This window comes from Temnothorax nylanderi, unplaced genomic scaffold (assembly GCF_030848795.1).
Source record: "Temnothorax nylanderi isolate EJ_2023f unplaced genomic scaffold, tnyl_v1.0 TNYL_tig0657_pilon, whole genome shotgun sequence".
Classification (NCBI taxonomy): domain Eukaryota; kingdom Metazoa; phylum Arthropoda; class Insecta; order Hymenoptera; family Formicidae; genus Temnothorax; species Temnothorax nylanderi.
This window is the reverse complement of record NW_027249719.1, coordinates 16,387-41,639: the sequence shown is the minus strand read 5'-3', so window position 1 is coordinate 41,639 and position 25,253 is coordinate 16,387. Positions and strand designations below refer to the sequence as shown.

Below are 25,253 nucleotides of genomic sequence, written 5' to 3'. Positions count from 1 at the left end.
TTAACTATTTACATTTTTTATTTTCAGATAGTGCTACGAAATCACAAAATTCTTTTATTCATTTATTATGTAAGGAACATAAGCAATATTTATGTTGTTAATTTTTATCATATTTTATGCAATACAATACAGAAAAAGATCAAGGACTAGGTACGAGCAACTGAGGCGCGTGCGCTGGCCCTGAACGCCACATAAATGAGAGCGCTCATTCGTTAACTTTAACCTACTATGCTCATTAACAAAACCTACTTGTCAGATGCAATTTTGCTAAAGGAAAAAGTTGTTTCTTTTAGCATAAAGAAACGCGTCCTGTACTCCATATCCTCGAGTTTTGGGACACCCTGTATATTAGCATTAAAGTTACATCGATTGACAACTACCAAAATCCATGGTCGAACCGTCTTGACGATTAATTCACCAAAACTAATGGTCGTATTGTCGTGACGTTTATAAAGATAGTTAGTTGAGTCAAATTAAAAATATTTACTGTTAATAATAATACCACTAATAATATGATTTGAGAACTCATGTTTAACACGTCTGCTATTGTTTATTATTTATTTCTATTATCGCATTTATTGTTTCTCCTCATTATTTCTTTTGTTTTCAAATTATTTTCCAAAAATTTGAAATTTGAAATTTATAGTAATATAACACAAACATTACAAGATTAGTAGAATTTTTTGTTATATTTACCATAGATTATACAATTAGCACATAATAGTATTTAATTAGTACATAATGACATTCTTAAGGACTTCGTGATAAACATACAAATATTTATTATTTCCACAGTGTCTTATCGCAGAGCTGAATATGTACGAGTCGCAAGTAGGCGAATATAAAGAAGATATAGCAACAATGGTCAATGAGATGTGCGAGTTAAAAAGAATGTATCACTCGCAAAAGAAAAAGCTCCAAAAAGTAGAGGAGACGACTCTGAAATCCACATACAAAACCATTTTCCCAGACATTTTGATATCTAATAAAAAATTTTATGGAGGCGGCTTTAAGATAGCTACACCGACTCCAAAAATTTGTTACATTATGGACACGTTAGCAAGCAGATGAGATAAAATATATAGTAAAATAATTATGGAATACTTTTATCAACTGCGAATATTTTATAATTTTGTATTTTTAAATTATATATTATATAAACTATCAATGTATCATATTATTATAATACAATAAGTATTTCTTCAAAAAGAGGTGCAAAGGGTTAAATTTTTATATATAATTATTTTTTCAAAATATTATTGACGTAATTAAATAGAGGTTAGAGAAGACCGGGGCAAACTTGACACGATTTTTTCAAAGGCAATTTTTAACAATTAATTAAAATTTTCAAGCAAATTTAATGGTACACATTTAAAGAGTGTTCCTTCAGGTACAAAATTGCTTAAGGAAGTTTTGCTGTACGTTGCTCAGTTTTGTCCCCAGGAAAGGAAAAGTGACGCAAAGACAAATTTTCAAATTGAAAAATGCCGAGGCAAACTTGACACTTTGCCTGATCGACACAATTTGATCTGGAACTTATTTTTTATTGTCTGAAACTAAACATACATTGTTTATCGTGTATTTAGAAAGTACAAAAATTCGGAATTAAGTAAAACAACCATTGAAAATAATGAGAACAAAAATTGTTGAACATTCAATTATTTTCATCTAAACTTATGTTTGAAAAACAATTTATGCAAGTAAATTTGCGATTAGACGTGCGCACACATTTGTCATGGGCCATATAGCTGTATGACAAGCATCGTTTGTTATTGGGAGCCGATAAAACGGCATGGTGTCGACTTTGCCCCGAACGTCGTTTTTCACTTTTGTCACTTCAAAAATATACAAATTTTGAAAATATGCAAAAACTATTATCGGATTCGTATAAAGCATCGAATTTCCCATCAAAATCACTTACCGGTAGATTCGCAAGAGTAAAGCTCGATGAAAGAGTAGAAATTTTTGAGAGATCAGAAAAATTACTTTTCACCATCAAAAACGTTTATGTCACGCTAAAAATCAAACCATAACTCAGAATGTCACTAAATTCTGTTGATAATACTGGCACATAAAGACGCATTTACAGTAGGAAAGGCAAGTTTCTACGATAGATTTAAATTGGCAAAAAGCCTAGTGTCAAGTTTGCCCCGGTGTCGAGTTTGCCCCGGTCTCCCCTATTCTAAAACTTTTGTATAAAATATTTTTTAATATCTTGAGCAAAAAAATTAAAACCACTTTACATATAAGGAGTAATCCCACACAGCATGAAATATTTCATTGCAAGATTTGAAATATTTCAAAAATATTTCATGAAAATTTCTGAAATATAGATATGTCTAGGAATTACATCGTTTTGAAATATTTCTTGAAATGTTTTCAAAATTTTTCAGAAATATTTCAAGTAATTTTTCATAAAACATGTCAGAGAATATTTTGAAAATGTTTCTTGAAATATTTCACGAAATATTTTTAAAATGTTTCTAAAGGTTTCTTGATTTATTGACTGTTTCTTGAAGTATTTTACAAAATATTTCTTTACAGTGCACACAATCGAACAGAATTAAACAAAAAAATATTGAGCAATCGCATAAAGCCATTCATAGGAGTGGTTTAACCCGATACAAAAAATAGGTTATATCAACCTAATTCTTTATGGTTTTTAACGATTTCTCAATATTTTTCCGTTCAATTCTGTTCAGTTCAGATCAATTCTGTGCGCTATAAAGAAAGAGCGTGCAATTTCGGTGCAAAATAATTAATATATTAAAAATTTTATTTTCATGATATATTTATTTTTGTAATATTTTATTGTAAAGTACGTTACATTTTTTTGCAATCTTTTTACCAGTATTATAATATATTATTGTAATAAAATATTTTAATACATAATATATTTCTTCAATTTAAACTTCTGGATCATCATTTTCAGGTGGTATTATTGGTTGAAATATTTTTCTTTTAAGAGCTTGCCTGAAAAATTAGACAATTTTGATAAATATGACAAAATAAAATAACTAGTGTATGCGAAATAACACCTCTAGAACAATACTATAACAACCCAAAATGTTACGATTTTGAATAGAGGATAAAAAATTATTTATAAAAACACGAAGATCATGCAAATACCTTTAACAGTTAAAATAGTTAAAATATGAGCATTTTCCCTTTAAACTCGATTTCCTATAAAAAAAGTTGTTACAGTATTTATTGAAAGTGCAAAGTGTTGTTTATAAATACGTTTGAGCACGGAGCAATCTCGTTTTTGAACCATCGAGCCATTTTTTAATGCTCTGTTTAATATGTTCTTCGCCAACATCAGCAAATTGTACTTTTACAGCATCTACATACAAAAAAATACAAAAAACATACAAAAAAATAATTGTTGTAAATGCGAACGTTGTAACATTTATACTGATACTAGTAGCATAAACCAACCAGTGAATAATAAACGAAATCTGAAAAAAGTATAAAAAACATACTATATTTTATTGCTTTTACAATAGTGTAATTCTCAAGTTTTAGAAACTCAAAGATATTATTATTTTATTGCATTAAAAACTTGAAAGCTTATATTTAAGAAAATATACTATAATGACCTGTACAATCACTTGGTTAATTTAAGCTATTATTTATTTATTATAAAGCATGCTTCTCACTTAAATAGAACTTACGATAAACGCAACTGCATAAGGTAAGACTAGAAACAATTTTGTTATGTTTTTGTCCATAAAAGCTACAGTTCGAGGCAGCAGAATTGGTTATCATGCTGGATAAAATATTGTAAATCAAGTCGTGAGACGTATTGCCACCTTTGCTCTTCATATATAATACCTACAAAATTAATAAATTTTATAGAATATATATGGAGAGGTAAAAGCCATAGTGGTGTAAGTCAAATTTTTTTAAAATATCGACTCGTGTGCATAGATGCAATTTATACAATATATAAAGCCATTTATACAATATATAAATTGCATCTATGTACACGATTCAATGTTTTAAAAAATTTGACTTACACCACTATGGCTTTTACTCCTTCATATATTAATATAAGAAAAAAAAATAAATTATAACTTAAATTCTTAATACCTCATGTACCTACCTACATCAACAATAAGATACCTAATATTTATGGGTAGTGATATGTTGGGCAGGTAAGGGTATGTTGGGCTATGTTAGGACGTGTCGGGGTATTTTAGTATTTGTGTGGGATGGGGGATGGGGGATGGGGGATGTGGGTGGAGTGAGTGAGGTGAGTGATGATGTGTATGGGTGGATGGTAATGTGAGTAAGGGTGAGTAAGGGTGTGTTAGGTTACGTTGGAACGTGTCAGAGTGTGTTAAGGGCTTTGGAGTTGGTAGGAAAGGGAAGAGGGTGATGCGGTGAATGTCGTGGGTGATGACAAGTAAGAGTTTGAAAAAATAATTGCATATTCTTAATAAAGAATGTTACAAATGATGTAATGTGGTAATTAAATTAAATAAAGTTATTTATGCATGTTTTGAAATGTTACCACGTTATCAAAAAATTTTCGTTCCATCTTCAGTTTTTCTTCAACTGCAGCAAAGGTTTCATTTTCATCATCGCTAGGGAAATAGTTTGACATTGTTTCTGTCACAGCAGCATCAAAAATTACATAGCGTTTATGCTTAATACCACTCTTTTTCATCCGAACAATTTTTGCTACTATGATGTCTTGCTTCTTTGAGATAGCATTAATTACAGTCAACATTTTCTTTTGCATACCTATAATAATAAATTAACTTTTATATTGCTAAGCTTAATATAAATGTTTAATTACACACGGAAAGAAATATATAATTTGTTGAGACTTGAGACAGCAAAAAACTCGATTAAATAAAACATTTCCTACACATTTTAGACAATCAATTTCTTGATTACGCCAACAAAGTACAATTGGTTAGATTCTGTAATTATCAAGCGGAGCAAAACCTAGCTGTATACATAAAAGATGAGCTTTTTAACTTTTCTTCAAGAAATATTAAAAACAATGTTTTAAATTAAATTTAAATTAATTTTAATGTTCAAGCAGTATTTGTTTATAAGAATTTAAAACTTATTTTTATGACTTTTATTGATGTAAAATTTTGTTGTTGTTTCTGTACATTTTCTAATCTCAAACACCAATACTATATATTCATGAGTCGCGTCACTTACAGCATTGTAAATCCCACCAATAATTATTATTAAACTAATTAAAAACTTGGTAAGCAGAGTAATTAAAAATACATTATTGAGCTATTATCTATTTTTTCTGTAATTGTATTATATGCATACATAATTATACATACAATTTAATTTTATGCATAATTATGTATAATAGCAATTTTTATTTTTATTTTAGTTTTTAATCAGATTATACTAATGTATAGACTTACCAATAAATCAATCAATCAATCTTTATTCTCTTCCCTTCCGGGGTTGGAAAGGCGTTTTTTTTTTCAGGGAAAACGTTCCCAAAACCTTTACAATTATACATTCAGTCATTAAACACATACATACATTTTACATGGCGTTTAACAGGGACGTACCCAACCCTTTACACATATACCTGTAACCTGTAACCCATTTTATTCCCTCCCCCTGGTCCTCCTCGTCTTTGTCCGTGCCCATCAGAAGTTTTTCCTCCATCCTTTCCGCGATCTCGTCCTCCGCCGACCTCCTTGTCCTCCTACCTTCCTCCTCTCTCTTTTCCTTTCTCTTTTCCCTCTCCTTTCCTTCTTTGATCCTTTTCTCCACCGACTTGTCTTCATCTATCTTCACCTTCATTCTGGTTTCCTCTTTTCTCCTTGCTTCCAGTACTTTCCACCTATCTTTCTCACTTCCCATCTTTACCAGTATTGTTATCCATTCTCCTCTCTGCCTTATCATGCTCACCTCCTTCACCTCCGCCTTCACTTTAAGTCCTTCTGTGAGTAGTTGCTTCACCTTATGCCAATTCGATTCACCTCCTCCCCATCTCTCCCTCTCGACCCTAATTATCACATTCTTCCTTCTTTTTTCATCATCGTTCTCTTCATAATCCTCGTACCACCATTTTCTCTTATATACCTTATCCTTTTCCTCCTCACTCTCGTCCCTCTTCCGTTTACCTGAGCTTTGTTCCATTCTGTATATCTTCCTTTTCAACCTCTCTACTTTCTCTTTCAGTTCTTTTATCTCCTCCTTGAAGTCCTACATCATTTTCGCTGCTCGCTCTTCTACTATCATTTATATCGCCTCCTTGTCAATTATTATCGTTCCTTTGCATTCCATTTTTCCATCCATCTTTTCTTTTTCTCTCCTCCTGCGATATCTGAAAACAAAATCATTTATTTATTCCCTCTGTTTAGCCCCCACTGTGCTCGCTTGCATTCTTCTCCTCTCCAAGTCCGCCATCCATTTCTCTCCTTCACCCTTGCTGCCTAGTATTCTTTTAATTCTTTCGCTAATTCCTTCCAACTCTTTCTCTTCTTCTCCTCTTGTGCACCATTCTAAAACATGCTCCCATGACTCTGCCTCCGCGCCACATATTCTGCAGCATGTTTTTTCCCTTGGCTCCCAGTATCTTCCACTTCTCATCTCATTTCCTAATCTGAATCTCGCTATCCTGATCATAGACTTTTCTTTCCCTTTTCTCTCCAGGTATTCGGGCCTCCTGTTTTCTGCTACCTCCTTGTACCATTTATTGTACCTTGACTCTCTTATCCTTTCGTCTCTCTCTCTTGAATCTAAATGTTCTTGTCTCTTATTGTTAAATCTTCAATGCTGCTCCATCCCTCCCCTTTTTTCCTTTTTATCTCCTCGACTGCATATCCTCTTCTCTCGTAGAAACTCCTTCTTTTCTCTTCCCATTTTGATTTTTCCTTCCTGGCCTTCTCTCTTATTTCCTTCCAGCACTCTCTTGCAATCTCGTTTCCTTCTCCTCTCTCCAATTTTTCTTCGTACTTCATCGCCCTTTTACCAGCACTTATTCTCATCTTGTCTCTCTTAGTTTCCTCCCTCAGTATATATCCGGGCGTGCTCCAGTCTAGGCCCATTGTCCACCTTATGTATCTTTCATGCATTCTTTCTATTTTCTCTCTCTCTTTCCATCCCCATATCTCTGCTCCATACAAAGCTATGCTTGCTACCAATGAGTCGAATAGATTTATCTTTCTTACCCAATCCTCTCCGAAAATTCTTTTCCCTATCCCCCAGACCTGTCTCATTGCTACAGCGGCTTTCCTTACTCTTTCGCCTATATGCGCCTCCTGTCCTCCGTTCTTTTGGAATGTGTACCCTAGGTAGCAGAATTCCTTCACCTCTTCTATTTCTTCTTCCTTCCATCTCCACTCTACTTTCTTCACTTAACCCCCCCCCCTCCTAAATCTCATTACCTTTGTTTTCCCTACGTTCACTCTTAGCTTCTTTCTGTCAAAGTATTTTTCCAATCTTTTTAACATTCTCTTCATCCCCTTTTCATCCTCTGCTATAGCTACTATATCATCCGCGTATGCTAATGTCCAAAATTTTATTATTCCTACTACTACACCTCCGTCTTGTCCCTTCCTCATTGTCTCCTCTATATCCGCCAGCAGAAGTATGAAGAGCATAGCGCTCAGTGGACATCCTTGCCTAACTCCTTTGACCGTCCAGAAGCATGGTCCTTTTTCTCCCTTTACCCTCACTACGCATCTTGTCTCCTCGTATAAGTCTTATATCCTTGCCCTCAGCTGTTCACTGATTCCTTCTCTTTTCATTACTTCCCATATTTTTTTTCTGTCCACGGAGTCGAATGCTGCTTTCAGGTCTATAAATGCTGCTACCAGCTTCCCTTTTTTCTTGCTCATAGCTCTTCCAATCACGTAGTTCAGTGTGTATATATTTTCCATTGTTCCTTTCCTTTTTCTAAATCCTGTCTGTGTTTCTGGTAGTATCCCCTTTTCCTCTACCTCTTTCTCTAGCCTCTTAGCCAATATTGCTGCATATATTTTATAACTTGTGTTCATTAATGTCACCCTTCTGTAATCCTGCGCTTCTTTTCCTTCTCCTTTTTTTACTATCGGTACTATTATTCCTTCTTTCCAATCTCCTACTATTTCTCCTGTCCTCCATGCTGTATCGCATATCTCCCATATTTTTTCCTTCAACCTCTCGCCTCCATAAATCCACACCTCATTTGGCAGTCCATCCGTGCCTGCAGCTTTCTTCTCTCTCATTTCTCTGATTACTTCTTCCACTTCCTCTCTCCTTATTCCCTCCTGCCCCTCTTTGCTCCCTACTCTTTTCTCTCCCCTCCTGTCTTTTTCACGCGGTTTTACCGTAACTCCCTCTAGTAACTCCATGAAGTGTTTGTTCCACTGCTTCTCCGTTATTTCTTCGCATACCTCTTTTCTGCTTTTCCTTTCTCCGTTTATAAATCTCCATACTTCTTTCTCATTAGTTGCTTCTCTCGGTTCCTTCATTATTCTCTCTCTTTCAGTCTCTTTCTTCTCTTTTATTTTTTCCTCATATTCTTTTTTCTTTACTATGTACTTCTTTTTATCTACCTCTCCTTTTCTCCATTTCACCAGATTCTCACGCGCTTCTCTCCTTAGTTTTACACATTCCCTATCCCACCAGTGATAGTAAGAGGAACGGGGAACGGATATTTTAAAAAAGTGTGTCATCCTGCGTTTTTCCTCAAACATCCTGCACTCCTATTTCATGACAACAAAGTTTATACAAGAATCCTGTTTTTCAACGAACTTCATAGAAGCGTTCAATATTTGTAAGTTTCTTGTAAATTGTTCTCACTAGTTGACGATTACTTTATATTTCTTTTCAAATTGACGATGTAGAATATAAATCTTTACGAATTGATTGTTACAATATAAATATATTTGTATATGCACATATATTTATAAAAAGCATTTATCAATGTAGATTATATATGATTATATATAATCATATATAAACTTTAAATTTGGATTATGCAATAGATGGCATTCAATAAAGATTTGTTTCTCGTAGCGTGGGCATTCTAACTTGAATTATATGAGTATCTTATGTTTTCTGACATAAAAGTAAATATAGAAAAACATTTATTGTTTTATTTCTTTAAAATAAATTTATGTTTGAAAAAATCAAACTAGCACAGTAAACAACTGTGCCGCAAACACGTAGAACTACGTCTACTGCACAGTATGGGCACAGCAACAACTGTGCCGCAATCAACACGTAGCACTACGTCAACTGTCAATGATGATGATTGACGTGATCAAGGAAGGCCAAGGCCCACACCGGGATGTAGCGCCGAGTTCATCATCAGTGACAGTTGACGTAGTTCTACGTTGTTGCTTAAAAAATAAACAAAAATATGAATCAAACAGGCACAGTAACAACTGTGCCGCAAACACGTAGAACTACGTCAACTGTCACTGATGATGAACTCGGCGCTACATCCCGGTGTGGGCCTTGGCCTTCCTTGATCACGTCAATCATCATCATTGACAGTTGACGTAGTGCTACGTGTTGATTGCGGCACAGTTGTTGCTGTGCCCATACTGTGCAGTAGACGTAGTTCTACGTGTTTGCGGCACAGTTGTTTACTGTGCTAGTTTGTTTTTTCTTTGCTCTCCGGTCTTCTCTTATTTATTTCCATTCTGCGGCCCGCTTTACCGCTTTCTTTATTCCTTCCATTATTTCCTCTGTGCTCGTACCTTCTATCTTCTCCTCTTTCATTCTTTCTTTGTAATTTTCTTTTCCTTCCTTCGACCAATTCATTATTCTTCTGACTCTTTTCTCCTCTTTTCCTCTCTCACTTGTTCCTTTTATCCTTATTGTTATGGGCTGATGATCCGAGTCTATAGCCTCTCCAATTTTTATTTCCTTTGCTTTCTCCCAAATTTCTTGGTTTCCAATTACATAGTCTATTACCGACTTGCCCCTCCCTCCCGTAAATGTGAACTCTCCTTCTGTGTCTCTTTTTGTTCCGTTCAGTATTCCTAATCCTTCTTCCTCTATAAATTCCAGCAGCTTCCTTCCTTCCGTGTTAATTTCTTTATCCTTCAATTTTCTCCTTTCCCCCATTATCTCTGTTAATCCTCCTTCTTCTTCAGTTCTTGCGTTAAAATCGCCTCCTATTATCACTTGCTCCCCTAATCCTCCATCGTTTGTATAATCTTTTACATACTTTATCTTCTTTTCAATATCGCTATTCACATATGGGTGTTTCTACGTAAATAGCGTTTTTTACTGTCCAAGCTTGTTATATGTTCATGATTGAGAGGAGGGTAAGCAAGCGTTGTGAAAGTTCACTACTGCATCGTATTTGAAGTATCGCACAATAATCTGTTAATTGGGGAGTGGCTTATCCAATGGAAACATGCAGAAACTCCTAAAAATGTCAGTTACCTGGCCTGTCCATTGTCGAAAATTCTCTATTCCAGTTACACTTACTCCCTCCAATTGCAAACTCAATTGAAAATTCCCCATGTTCATTCAATCATAATATAGAACTAAGATTTTAACATCATTATTAAACATAAATCTCCCTTTGGAACCGAAAAAACCGGCTTCAAACTTGGTCCGGACATATGGAGTAAAATTGCACATTTTGAATTTTACCGCGGTTCCGCCATGTTGCATCGATTCAATGGGAGTCTGGTGTGGAGATTTCAAGAATTGGACATCAGGTGTGTTGTTTACATTGTTGGTGGTTGGTTGTTTTGAGCGTGATACAATCGTAATCGTGTATTTCACTTGAGAAAAGGTATGTCATAAAATTACGCGTCATTTGCCTGGCACATCTTTTTTTATTATATCGCAGTAAATTTTTCCTTCTAGTGGTAAAATTCTGATGATATTCGGTAGGCTAAACTTGATTTTTAATGGAAATTGGTTTACGTCAATTCAGGAGAAAGTGAGATTAATTCAACCATGAAATGTCAGTCTACTGGCATGTCATTCACCTGGCCATTCATGGGTTTGACGTTGAAATAAAATCAAACACGGTAAAAAACGTTGAAATAAAATCAAACGCGGTAAAATACGGCGAAATAAAATCAAATACGGTAAAATACGGCGAAATAAAATCAAATACGGTAAAATATTTTTTTGGCCCCAAGGGCCCCAAAACGTTTTGGCCCCGTTTTGGCCCCAAAAACGGAATTTTTTTGACATTTCCTCTCAAAATCACTCATTGTTGAGGTAATTCAATATTTTACTAGACATGCAAAGTCGACTCATTACCGCACTTTACCAGATCACTGATGAATAAGCCATTACTTTCAGGTTTTTGATGTTGTAGTACGCTGGCTTTCAGGGTATGTTTCTGCTTCTATATTCACTCAAGAACAGGAAAAAAAAATTTTTTTTAGGTATGTTTGAAATTGAGAGATTTGCAATCTGAAAAAACGCTATTTACGTAGAAACACCCATATACCGTTATGATCCTCCACGTTCCCTCCTTTGTCTTTGCTCTTCTTTCTACAATTCCTTCCTCTTCCCTCTCTTCCGTACCAGTTACCGCCATTTATTTCCTAACGCCTGTTATTATCCCTCCTCTTGCTCTTCCTTTCTTTTTTTCTTTTGTCGCTGGTTGGCATTTCCACACATATTTATCTGATAACGTTCTTTTAACTTTACACCAATCCTTTTGCTCTACCCACGTTTCTAGCATAGCTATTATATCCCAGCTTTCAATCTCTTTCCAGAATTCATCATTTTTCCTCCTTAATCCAGCTATATTTCAGAAACCTATGTTTATTGTGTTCTCCTTCTCTTCATATTGCTTGCTCCCTTTTTGACCTCCCCACATCTCCCCTCCTCTCCTCCCGTTCTCCGTGTCTTCTCCTTCCCCATCTCTCTTCCTTTCCTTATTACTTCCGAAAATCACTCCTCTCCTCCAATTTTCCTTTACTTTCGTTCCACTTCATTTCTTTATTGTCCATCCACATCTTCTGATATCCAATCGTGGTTTTCTTTCCTGCTTCTCTTTCCTTCTTTGCTATTCTTCTTATTTCTTTTTGTATCTGTCTTTCCGTTTTAGTGAGATCGTCGTCCAGGTAGATTTCATATTTTTTTCCTAACTCTTTTCTTTTTGTCATTATTTCTCTCTTGTCTTCCCAGCTCTTACATTTCAACACTGTCATCTTATTATTTCCATATCCTATTTCCTGTACTTGCTCAATGGCCGCTTTTATCTTCTTTACTTCGTTTATCATCTCCTCTACCTTCTCTTTCCTTCCTATGTCGCCTCCTTTTGCCGTCCCTTTCACAATTATATTATTTCTCCTCCTTCTTCTCTCCGTCATTTCCATGCTTTTCTCCATCTCCTTCATTTTTTCCATTAAATTTCTTTCTTCGCCCCTCCCTGCTCCGCTTAGGTCTACCCCTTCCATTTTCTCCTCTACCTTTTTTATTCTTTCCTCTGACAATTTTTTTTGCTGCTCCCATATTTCTTCTCTCTTTTTGACTTCTTCTTTCAACTCCTTTATTTCCTTTTTTATTTCTTCTTTATCTTTTCTTCTTTCCATCTCTTGTTCCTCCAATTTCCTTAGAATTTCCTTTAGCATCCCTTCTGCTGCCATATTTTCTTGCTCTCCTTTTTCTTTTTTAATTTTCCTTTTCTGCTTTTGCTATTTCTTCCTCTGTTCCTTCTCTTTTCCTATTTTGTATATAATCTGTAATTGTTCCCACGCTGTCTGTTTTCCCTCTCAGCTTGGACAGCTCTTCCGCTTTCGTTGGCCTTCCCTTCGCTTTCCTTCCGTCCTCGTTTCCCTTCTTTTCCTTGTCGCCTTGCTGCTTACTCTCTATCATTCCTTCTTTCCCTGCCTCCATTCGCCACCTCTGCGTGCTTTACCTTTACCAGGGCTCCCTCTACGCCTATTCTGTTCTCCCTTTCTAACTACTTCTATCCGCGCCTCGTCGGTAATCCACCTCCTGCTCTCTCCGGCAGGCGACGTCACTGTCCGCCTTTCCTACTTTCGCGCCTTCTCCTGCCGCCCTAACCTGCTTGTCTGTTGACTTTCTTTACCGTACTAATTAATAATTTCTTATTTCCTACGAATGACTTACCGTATCTCTCCTTAGTCTCCTGCTTCCGCTCTTTCTTACTCCCTACTCTTCTCCTCCTTCTCTCTACTATATCTGCCACTCCTAACCGTGTAACTTCCACCTGATTCACCACGTCCGCTCTCTTTAACTGTCCACGCAGAAGCCCCTGTATAGACTTACCATAAATACTGAATAAAAATTCTTGAGAAGTCGTTGGAGTCAGAATTTCACTATTCTCAATAATTACTGGATTCGCACGTTTTTCAGCAGTAATACTTTGTTTAACAGTTTTGTCTATAAGAAATAGATTATGTTTTTAACTTGAACACCATGCTTTTATAATATTTTTATATTTTTCTAATAACTTTTATAATACTTTATAGATACTTTATAATAGGTACTTTATAGATACTTATTTATGTTATTGTATCCATATCTAAAAAAGTGATGTAAAGTCGATACTCGAATCTATCGAAGTTTATTGTTGTCGTTTTTCCGCGATGCCGATTGGTTTTCTCGCTGCGCTTACTTCATTTACATCTGTCATCGTATATTTTGACAGTTGTGTGTATCAAGGAGTTAATAATGTAATAGTAATAGCATAATGTTAAAGTTAAATAGCAAAGCGCGCGTCTGTGGTGTCTAGTTACGTAAGAAATTAATATACATATGTAGGGTAGACCGGGCCACGTTGTCACACGGGGCACGTTGTCACATCGGCTTTATTTAAAAAACTAATAACCAGAGGGCAGCACCCGTCATTCCCAAAACGTGTTAGTGTATGCCCATCTTTGGTGTGTTTACAGTGTTGAGATTGCTCCAGCCGTGTTGACGTAAAATCAACTTGAAAGTTTTTTGCGACCGTAAGTAAAATTTTATTGTCTAACATTCAACGTATTGGACATGAAGCTTATGTTTTTTCAGAATAGACCTTTATATTATCTTAAAGTATGTACTTTTACCTACCGCGTGCAATACCTAACCTTATGAATATCTCAAACGTGTCGGCCATGAGGCTGTTTGGAGTAAAAAAATGCCCTCGGGGCACGTTGTCACGAATTTTAATGTCATAGGTGCAATTGGGATATGGTGCGCTCCTACAAACAGAAAACTGCGAGAGCCGCAGTAGTCGATCTAGAAGTAATTCGTCTTGCTGTTAACGATCAATAAGTTGCGCATTCGAGTGGAATTCTTGTATTTAGATTAAGACGAAAACTTCGTGCTTTTTGTACTTTTTTGAAATAAAATAAATGTTTCTGTGAAGGATTTTACTTTTTTACATTGCAGCGCACTATAATATATTGATATTTACGTTGAATACAGTTTGGATAACATTTTGCATGCAATTACATTTGATGTGACAACGTGCCCCGTGACCGGGGCACGTTGTCACAAACGACCTGTCGTTATTTATTGTTATGTAACAACTGTAGAGTAACAATCACACAAAATTCGATACTGTCCAATTGAAGCTGAGGGTTCACTCGAAATTTTGGCATATCACAGTACTCTCAAATATTGAATGTAAAAAATACAAAAAATATTGAAAAAAATGTGTGACAACGTGCCCCGGTCTACCCTAAGTATATTTACATATTGTATGTTAATATATGCACATGTAAAGCGTGAGTATAAGAAAACATATTTACAAATAAAAATATTACAATTATACAACTAAAAATTTATATAATAAATAAATAAATAGGAGTCGTCATTGCAATTATCTCGAAATCTGTATGTCGTGTGAACTCGCCATTAATACTGTAAACGCGGCTTATGGTACCCACGTGACCAACGGAGTTTAGTGAGGTTATGTGCCATGTTGTGATTCTTATCGAGGCAAACGTGTTTTCGGAGGTTGAAAGTAAAATTTTTTGCGTGTCGAAAATTTGTAATATCTTAAATATTATTGTGTCTCCGAATCTCAAAGTAACTGATTCTAAAGAGTAATACATGCTGAACACGAATCCAGTAAAGTTTTTTTATTTTCATTGATTTCTAATATTTTATGAGCGACCAAACTTGAAACTTGTATCCGGGGCGAAGTCGTCACCAAGCCATATCATAAAGGCTTCGGGCGAAAATCAAAGTCAAAGAAGCAGCAATGGTCGGATTCCGGCGAGGACTTGGATAATATATGCTGCGTGTGCTCACAGATGACAGAATAGAGCTGACGAGAAACGTGCGAGCGTAGGGCACATAAGTGTGTGCGCTTTTCTTGTAATTATTTTCCGCCATCGTGTTTTTAATTAATGCTTCCATTTTTCTATTAAAAAATAATTAATAAAATGTATCCTATCATTTTTCATGATCGGAATTATGAATTTTCATTTAAAATTCAGTCCGAGAATGAAGTGACGACTTCGCCGCAGCAATTTTTACATTTCAATTTTTGCACCTTTGTCGTTTTCACTCTATACCAGTTGAACAAAGCGACGTAGACCAAAAATGTCCGTATAAATTTTGTAGCCAAGGGTTTACTCTTTACAACGGTATACCACATTTGACTAAAATTATATTATTTGTTTTGTTGTTAAAAATCGGCACCGAAAAAATAGTGACGACTTCGCCCCGGTCTCCCCTAACATTTTAAAAGAGTTATTATAATTACATTTAATGTACTCTAGAAGGACTCTAGAAGACAGGAAGTGATATATATCACGCTATGCACAGGGGGCGTGATGGATCTGGTGGCGGGATGGAGGGTCTCGAATGAACCTTCAGGGTCCGACCACAGGCAGATCCGTTTCGACCTTGTGCGAGTACAAAAAGACGAACAATGGGGGAGAAACCCCAGGAAAGCAAACTGGGAGAACTTTAGAGCTGATGCTATCAGGGAATCCTTTGAAATAAATTGCCCATTGGAACCGAAAAATGCTTCGACCAGGGTCTCATGGTGGAGCAGAGAGCTATCGGGACTCAGGGCTGAGGTAAGAAGGCTCTTCAATAGGGCCACAAACGTAAACACCCCGGGAGCCTGAGAAAAGTACAGGAACGCTCAGCGGAGTTACAAAAAAGCGATAGTTAACGCGAAAAAGATGAGATGGAGGAACTTTTGCGAGAGAATTGAGAGTGCTCCAGAAGCATCTAGACTGTGCAAAATCCTCTGCAAAGAGTGTAACCCACAGTGGAGCTGCCTTAAGCTCCCTAGTAGGGAATTCACCGAAACAACTGAGGAAACTCTAAACCATCTTATGGAAGTCCACTTCCCGGGATTCCAGAAGTACTCCTCATCCATGGAAAGCCAACAACAACCTAGGGCTACCTATAAGCCCAGAGCATGAGCGTTGGCAGCAAAAGTGGTCTATCCACAAGCAGTGGAGTGGGCAGTTCGTTCCTTTGAGCCTTATAAGGCACCGGGACCGGACGGCATACACCCCATACTTCTACAGGAGAGACTGGAAGTGATGATAGGCCCATTGACCAAAATCTTTAGGGCAAGCATCGCTCTAAGACATGTCCTCCAAACATGGAGAGCCAAGGTGGTATTTATACCCAAGCCCGGCAGAAATGGACACATCAGGGCTAAGGACTACAGACCTATTAGTTTAACATCTTTCCTATTGAAGACCTTGGAGAGATTGATTGATAAGTTTCTCAAGAACGGACCATTAGTGGACCACCCTCTAGCCAATGCTCAGTATGCCTACAGGGAGGGCAAGTCCACGGAGACCGCCTTACACCACCTGACGGGCAAGATAGAGACACAACTAAAGGCGAAAGGATATGCTATTGAAACCTTCTTGGACATCGAAGGGGCTTTTGATAGCACCTCAAACATAGCTATCAAGGAAGCATTGATCAGACATGGAGTTCCGGAACCGAGCGTGGATTGGGTGGAGAATATGCTGGCGGGGAGGAACCTAACGGTCATGCACAACGACACTATTATTAGTGGTAAACCGGGCAAGGGGTGCCCGCAGGGAGGGGTTCTATCCCCCTTGCTGTGGTGCCTCGTAGTCAATGACCTCCTAATAAAACTACAAAGAAAGGGATTCCTGACCTATGGGTATGCGGATGATATAGCTATAGTGATCACAGGATTCTTTCTAAATATTTTAAGGGATAGAATGAACGATGCCTTAAAAATCGTCCAAAAGTGGTGCGAGGCCAAAAGGTCTGATGGTTAATCCATCAAAATCCAATATAATGATCTTCACCAGGAAATACAAACCAGAACCTATTGAGCCTTTTAAACTCTGGGGGAAGGCAATCCCGTTCACAACATCAGTTAAGTATTTGGGCCTGTTTATAGATACCAAACTCAGCTGGAAAGTACACCTTGCAGAAAGCAGGAAGAAATTCTACTCGTGCATGTGGATGTGTAGAAGAGCCATGGGCAAGTCTTGGGGCATTAGAGCTAGTATAGCACTATGGCTATACAGGGCGGTGCTGTTGTCGAGGTTGCTCTATGCGTCTGTGATCTGGTGGCCCAGGACGAGAAAAGTGGAGGCAAAGAACCTTCTGAAAAGCCTACAAGGTAGTTACCTAAGGGCTGCAGTAGGGGCTATGAAGACCACACCCACGGAGGCGCTAGAAATTGCACTCTGTGTACCTCCACTGGACCTTGCCGTGGAAAATGCAGCCAGGAACACAGCATATAGACTAAAGTGTCAAAGAGAATGGAGGAACACAGGTCTGGGACACACAAGGCTCGGCCTATTCCAGAAATACCCTTTCACTCTAAAACAGGATAGAACCCTAAGGAGATACCAGTTGGTAAAACATTTCAAGATACGAATACCAACTAGGAAAGAATGGACGGACTCGAAGGGAGTCAGAGATCCCAATGTGGATTTATGGTTCACTAATGGGTCAGGCATCAACAACCGCTTTGGAGCGGGTTTTTACGGACCGAAGGATGACCACAGGGAGAGTATTCCTGTGGGAAGCCACTCAACAGTTTTTACAGCTGAGATACTGGCTATCCTGAAGTGCACGGAACACCTTCTAAGTAACAACATAAGGGGAAGGAAGATAAATATCTGCTCGGACAGCAGGGCAGCTATACTAGCGCTAGCAAAAACAACTACCGAATCAGCACTGGTTTGGGATTGCATGCTAGCGCTAGAGAGACTAAGTGGACTTAATAAAGTCACCTTGGCATGGGTGCCTGGGCATCAAGGAATACCCGGAAACGAAACCGCAGACATACTGACCAAGAAGGGAGCAAATAAAGCACCATCTGACCAGGTAGCGGGAACACCCTTCGCAGTAGGAAAGGAAATCATCAAAGGCTGTCTGAAAAAGGAGCACTTGACCAGGTGGGAGAAATCAAAAACCTGCCGCCAGGCCAAGACTTTGATGAAAAACAGCAGACCAGGAAGAGCTAAAGAACTACTGGCGCTGAATAAGCAAAAACTGAGAGTGGAGGTGGAACTGCTCACTGGCCACTCCGCCTTACTCAGAGCCCATTTATTCAACCTCGGACTCGCGAAACAAAAAGAGTGCCGCCTATGTGGGGACGAGAAAGAAGATAACGGGCATATACTGTGCCACTGTCCGGCACTTATATGCAAAAGATATAAAACCTGGGGACGAACGTACCTAAGTCCCCAAGATCTGGAAAGTGTTAGGGTTATAGATCTAATAAACCTGGTACAAAGCTCAGGGCTGACCCCCAGAGACCTAGCAAATAAAAGAGTGGGGAGGCACAAAGGATCAGTAAGATCTAGGTGCCGTCGGGGGCCCCAGTGGAACCACTCACTTTCCTGCTACTACTACTACTACTACTACTACTACTACTACTACTACTTATAATTACATAAAAATATTTATTTAATAAATGTTTCATAATTTAACTTACTAGTTGTTGAAGATGAATCCTGTGATTCTTGCTGTAATTGTGAACTATTGGCTGCTTTTTCCTTGTCATGTCTTTGTTAGTAAAATCATCACCATCACTAATCTCAATTTGTTTGTTCTCATTAACAATAGAGAGGTTTGGCGGTACATCTGGGTAAATACAGTTATTATCTGTTTTATTTATTGAATGTTTATCCATTGAGTCATGGCTATCAGAAGAGTCATCAGAAGCAATATTAATTAATTTGTTTGTATTTCTTCTTTTAAAGCAATTATTATTCTCACAGTCAATATGTTTAGTCCCGAATTCAATATACGCGCCACGCGCCCTCTGCGATACTTTATGCTTGCGCGACCATCTTTATCGATATCGATAGATACATATCGACAGATCTGCGATCGTTTGTATCGAGGGCGTCGACTAGCGCGCCTTTTTCTTCTTCTGGTGTCGTGTAACGAGAGAGCCTCATGGCGGTTAATCGCAAATAATGTGTGCAATAAAATAGTCGAGAAATACAAGTGTACATACTTCTTCAACCCGAGCATAAGCCGACCTTAGCAAACACAGGTCGCAACATTGGTCCTTCGAGACGGATGATAAAGTTTCCGTGCAATTTTCGTGCGTAACGTACACGATAATACGTACACGACCGCCATTACAAGGACAGCCACCGTTGAAACAATACGGACTCAGTACAACTGCCATCCTTAGTCAAGAAAGACGAGCACGTACGCCGGCTGTCCGCTGTCGTCATCGTTTTCGCATTACCGCGAAGCACGGCCTTTCTTACTTGCCGCACGAGGCGTCGCAATTATAGCGTCGCAGCGGCACATAGCATTTCTCGCATTCCTGCGAGCTATAACCGCGTCGTGCTAACGCACGGCGTCCTCTCGCAATTCCGCGAGCCATCACCGGACCCCCTCCTATCCCAGCAGAGGACGGTCTCTATCGCAATCCTGAGGTTATCATCGAGCTTCTTCGTATGTAACGGCGCCGCGACGGACTGTCTCCGAAAAATCAAAATAAAGGTACTTCGCGCCCATATGTTGCTTCGGATAATTCCTCCTGCTCTATATGCTTAAAGGATCATAAGGTTCATGAATGTAGTTTATTTCTTAATATGTCGGTTGCTGATAGAAATGCTGAAGTTAAAAAGAAACTTTTATACATTAAGTGTCTCAAGCAATATCATGGCAAAAGTTGTAAAACTGCTAATTGTCAATTGTGTAAAGGTTATCACAACACGATCCTCCACAGGTCTAAGTCTTTGTCAGCAGAAACGAACGATAAAGAGACGAAATCATCACATGGTGAAACTTCATCAAAGGCCGTCGACTCTAACAACGAAAAGCAGCAATCTACAGTCGCCTTAAGCGCAGATTCATCAGCTGTCTCGCTAAATCACTGTACTACTGAGGGACTTCTTCAAGTTCTTCTTTCTACAGCCGTTTTGCTCATTCAAGATTCTCACGGAACATTGCATAAGTGTCAAGCCCTTCTCGATAGCGGGTCGCAATCAAATTTTATCACGCGGCAATTAAGTAATAAATTAAAACTACGATACAAAACTATTAACAGAACCATCTTGGGCATAAGCGACACACCCATAAGTGCCGTCCAACAAGTCGATGCAATAATACAATCACGTACAAGCGCATATCAAGCAAGGCTTCTTTTTCTAATCATCGACAAAATAACCGACCGCCTGCCTACATCTAAAATAAATGAAAGCAGCTTAAGTTTTCCAATTTCCACGAAACTTAAAATTAGCAGATCCGAATTATCATATTCCCGGAGACATAGATTTGTTGTTAGGAGCATCCGTTTTTTGGGAGCTTTTAGGACGCAAGCAAATCAGATCATCAAGGAAGGCTCCTATACTTTAAGAAACGTCCTTGGGTTGGATAATTTCGGGCAACGTGCAATCAAGTGGCACGCATCAACAACAATACGAGGCATACTGTGGCGTCTCTACCAACGCAGAGATTCAACGGCAACTGGAAAAATTTTGGCATATGGAAGAAATAAAGCAGTCTAAGCATTGTTCTCAAGAAGAAATCCAGTGTGAGAAACACTTTCTCGCCACGCTTTCTAGGAACGCGAAAGGTCGTTTCGTAATACAATTACCGCTGAAGGGTGGCATTCAGGAATTAGGAGAATCCTATGAAATCGCCGTGAAGCGACTAAAGGCACTGGAACGCAAGTTAGAAAAGCAGCCCGCTTTAAAACAGCAATACCATGAGTTCATGCGCGAATACCTCAAGTTAAACCACATGTCGGAAGTTTCAGTAGATAAAATAGAACACAAACCGGTCTATTACATTCCGCATCATGCAGAACTAAAAGAGGACAGCATAACTACGAAATTAAGAGTAGTTTTCGACGCTTCATGCAAAACAACTTCTGGCCAATCACTTAATGACTTTCTCCAGACAGGTCAAACTTGCAAGATGACTTATCCGACATCATTATACGACTGCGTCAGCACAAATACGCATTGGCAGCAGACATTATAAAATGTATCGCCAAGTCGAAGTGGTCGATGAGCATTGCAAATATCAACACATTCTGTGGAGGTGGTCACCAGACGAACCAATCCTTGTACTACAATTGAATACAGTCACGTACGGCATGACAAGCTCATCATTCGAAGCCATTAGAAGTTTGCAAGAGACAGCGCATCAAGCCGAAAGGCACTACCCTTGGGCGTGTGAAGTAATAATCAAGGATTTTTACGTAGACGACCTATTAACAGGAACTGATTCAATCGAAAAGCTGAGAAAATTAAAACATGATATCGTTAGCGTATTGTCCAGCGCGAAATTCGAACTCAGCAAGTGGAAATTCAACACTGCGGAGATAAACCAATCAGACAACAATGAAGTTGCAGTAAAGATTGGAGAAACAACAAAAATCCTAGGCCTATGGTGGAACACAACTACGGATACATTTCACTATCGTGTCAACGCAGGAAATGAAAAGGAAAAGATTTCGAAACGCAATATATTATCAAGAATAGCCGCTATTTACGACCCCCTCGGATGGATAGACCCGTTAGTAGTTCGCGCCAAAATAATATTGCAGCGTCTTTGGCAGATGAACAAGGATTGGGATGAGAACATTACGGGTGAGACATGCACAATGTAGATCTCATGGAAGGCGTAAATCACGCTAATCGAACATATTTCCATTCCACAAAAGGTTTTATGCTATAATCCTATAAGGATAGAACTCCATGGCTTTTGTGATGTCTCCGAGGCTGCATATGGCGCTTGCATATATTTGCGCAGTGTCAATTCCGAAGGAAGATATACAGTCAGGCTTTTATGTGCTAAATCACTAGAGTTTTGTGCGGCCATATTACTAGTTCACCTATGCGAAAAGGCGTCTCAAGCACTAACCATTCAGCTGCAGGACACATGTTATTGGAGTGATTCTGAAATAACCTTGTCATGGATATCTAGCGAAGCAAACAAATGGCACACATTTGTGGCTAATAGAGTAGTCGAAATAAATCGCATTACGAATGGTATCATGTCAAATCCAAGGATAATCCAGCTGATCCATTATTGCAAGGAGTTAGCGCTGAAAAAATGGAATCAATGAAACTTTGGTGGGAAGGACCTGATTTTCTACATCATAACTCACCACTATATGCCTTCAAGCCTACAAATACTATCAGCGACATGCCTGAAGCACGGGTGCTTCTCCCATGCTAACTCTAATGGCAACAACTGTGAAACCCGACGCAAATATTATCCAAAGATTTTCCTCATTCACCAGACTAAAACGCGTCATCGCCTACTGTTTACGTTTCAAGGATAATGCATTCAACAGCGCAAAGCGAACTAACGAGCCCTTAACGGTTCAAGAAATGGATAAGGCATTAACTTCGGCAATAAAAATCTGTCAAGCCAGCGAGTTCCAGCAAGAGCTACGTGATCTTCGTAATGAAAAGCAATTAGATTCCAAAAGTAAGATATTAACCTATCTACTATATTTATATAGTATAGTTAATAACATAACATAGTTAATTTTCAGATATCGATCATTTGGTCGATGTTTCCGACAATTTAATCGGTAAACTTACCATATGGCAGTTTGAACGCGTGACACATGATTTTTATTGCTGAGGATGGCTCGAATGGAGCCGAAACGTTCGGACTAATGTATTTAGATGAATAAATCTACTGATTGACATCACGCACCGAAATCTGCGTTCGACCCTAATAGCCCTGTCATATTCTGTGTTAAGATATTAACCTTGCATCTTTTCCTTGATTCAAATGGTGTCATTCGCGTGGGGGGAAGGTTACGGCATGCACCAATAGAATACTCCAGAAAATATCCAATTATATTGCCTAGCAAACATCATCTTACGGAATTAATAATTAGAGACACGCACTACAGGAATTTACACGCTGGGCTCCAAGCGATATTAGCTGCTGTCCGCAACAACTATTGGCCCATATCAGGTAAAAATGCAATTCGCCGCGTTTTGAGAAAGTGCATAGTTTGTTTTTGTGCAAAGCCCACGACAGCTACACAACTAATGGGTAGTTTACCTGCTTGTCGAGTCACACAGGCACAAGCATTTATTAATACGGGTGTAGATTATGCCGGGCAATTTAACATAAAAATATCACGAAATAAAACGGGAAAAGCCTATTTATTTATCTTTGTTTGTTTGTCCACAAAGGCCGCTACCTCATTCCTAAATGCAATAAAGCGATTTATCGCCAGAAGAGGTAAATGTCTTAATTTATACTCAGACAATGGCACTATCTTTGTAGGTGCTAACAATCAACTAGCAGAATTGAAACAATTTCTTGCCAAAGACGCAACTCGAATTTAGATACAAGAATATCTAACAGAGCAGTTCATTAATTGAAAGATTATCCCTCCATACTCTCCGTATATGAGCGGATTGTGGGAAGCGACAGTTAAATCTGCCAAGACATACATGAAAAAGATTATCGGACAAACTACATTAAGTTTCGAAGAGCTTTATACTATTTTTACACAAATAAAAGCATGTTTAAATTCTAGGCCGCCCACGCCAATGTCCAACGATCTTACGGATCTACAACCGTTGACCCCCGGGCATTTTATCATAGATGAAGCGCTCATTGCAATTCCGGATTACGATCTTAGTGAAGTACCTGTAAACCATCTAACGCGTTACCAATTAATTACACAAATAAGACAAGGTTTTAGGTCCAGATGGTCGCAGGAGTACATATCTCAGTTGCAACAACGATGTAAATGGAAACAGGCAGAAGGCACAAACATAAAATTAGGTACCATGGTGTTGGTAAAAAACGAGAATACTCCTCCGATGATCTGGCCATTAGGTCAAATTACAGAGACGCACCCAGGAGCGGACGGGATAATACGCGTAGTTACTATAAAAACTAGTCATGGTCTAACCAAACGAGCATTATCTAAAGTATATATCCTTCTGATTGATGATAATATGTAAATATAATTTAAGTTTAGTTATAAGACATGTTGTGATTCACTAATTTTAAGAATGTAATCACCTAATAATATGGCATTCCACTGCAAGACTGCGTCGCAAGCGTGCGTATAACTATTATATATTATATATTACAGTTCTTTATTTCCTTTATTAGTTTAAGCCAGAGCTCGGCAAGGAATGCACTACTTCTTCTTGGCCAATTTTCAGCTGGCTCCGCTTAGCGCTATCCCCCTTACCTCGTCGTCCCGCGCGCAGTCTACGAGCTGTTCAGGCATATATCATTTGTAAACAATAACTTTCTATGTCACCCATGTATATATATACACATGTCACCCATTATATATCAGTACAAAATTACCTTTTTCAAAAAAGGTAAAAAAAAGGTAAAAAAAGTACACGCAATGTATTTTGTAAATTCAAAAATCCAACCTAAGTGGTAGCTTTATTTCTCCTTCACAAAATTATGTTACTTAACTTAACTCAAGTGACATGTATTTCAAAAAAGGATGTGAAATCTTTAAATTAAATTGCGCCAATTGCAAAGAGAATATGTATATTGCTTCGAAAAATAAATGTTGTGCAACTACTTTTAAAAAATAAAACCCAAGTGGTATCTTTGTGTTCCTATTCAAGGGTTTTCATATTCCAACCCAAGTGGTAATTGCTTCTTAATTCTCTTTAACAAATTTTTAATATTACAAAGAATCATTTTAATTACAAAGAATTAAAGAAGTAACAGTACAAAATAAAAATATTTAATTAAAATAAAAGAAATAAATTTTTCTTGTAAAAAACTTGGCGCTGCTTTTTTACTCCTGTCGCATTCTTCTCTAAATTATGTTTATTGTTTTTTTATTCAATCAAAAATCTTACAATTAGTACTAATGTTTAAATTTTAATGTTTAAATTTCAAAGTCCAGCAGCGCCAAGTTTTTTTACAAG

At 37.9% G+C, this 25,253-nt stretch overlaps 3 protein-coding genes and 1 long non-coding RNA gene across 4 annotated transcripts; all 4 read left to right on the top strand.

Annotated features, from left to right (window-relative positions):
- Positions 1–13,717: 13,717 nt before the first annotated feature.
- Positions 13,718–14,289, top strand: LOC139784671 (uncharacterized). The gene is made up of 2 exons (XR_011721627.1): positions 13,718–13,886; positions 14,097–14,289. It is a non-coding gene; the product is annotated as an uncharacterized lncRNA (long non-coding RNA).
- Positions 14,290–16,430: 2,141 nt separating this feature from the next.
- Positions 16,431–20,202, top strand: LOC139784669 (uncharacterized). The gene is made up of 3 exons (XM_071723865.1): positions 16,431–17,032; positions 17,124–18,687; positions 20,062–20,202. The coding sequence occupies exons 1-3, from the start codon at positions 16,431–16,433 to the stop codon at positions 20,200–20,202; spliced, it is 2,307 nt and encodes a 768-aa protein (XP_071579966.1).
- Positions 20,203–20,844: 642 nt separating this feature from the next.
- Positions 20,845–21,345, top strand: LOC139784668 (uncharacterized). The gene has a single exon (XM_071723864.1). The coding sequence runs from the start codon at positions 20,845–20,847 to the stop codon at positions 21,343–21,345; it is 501 nt and encodes a 166-aa protein (XP_071579965.1).
- Positions 21,346–21,460: 115 nt separating this feature from the next.
- Positions 21,461–21,976, top strand: LOC139784667 (uncharacterized). The gene has a single exon (XM_071723863.1). It carries the CDS (start codon positions 21,461–21,463, stop codon positions 21,974–21,976), a length of 516 nt encoding a protein of 171 aa, XP_071579964.1.
- The last annotated feature ends 3,277 nt before the right edge of the window (positions 21,977–25,253 follow it).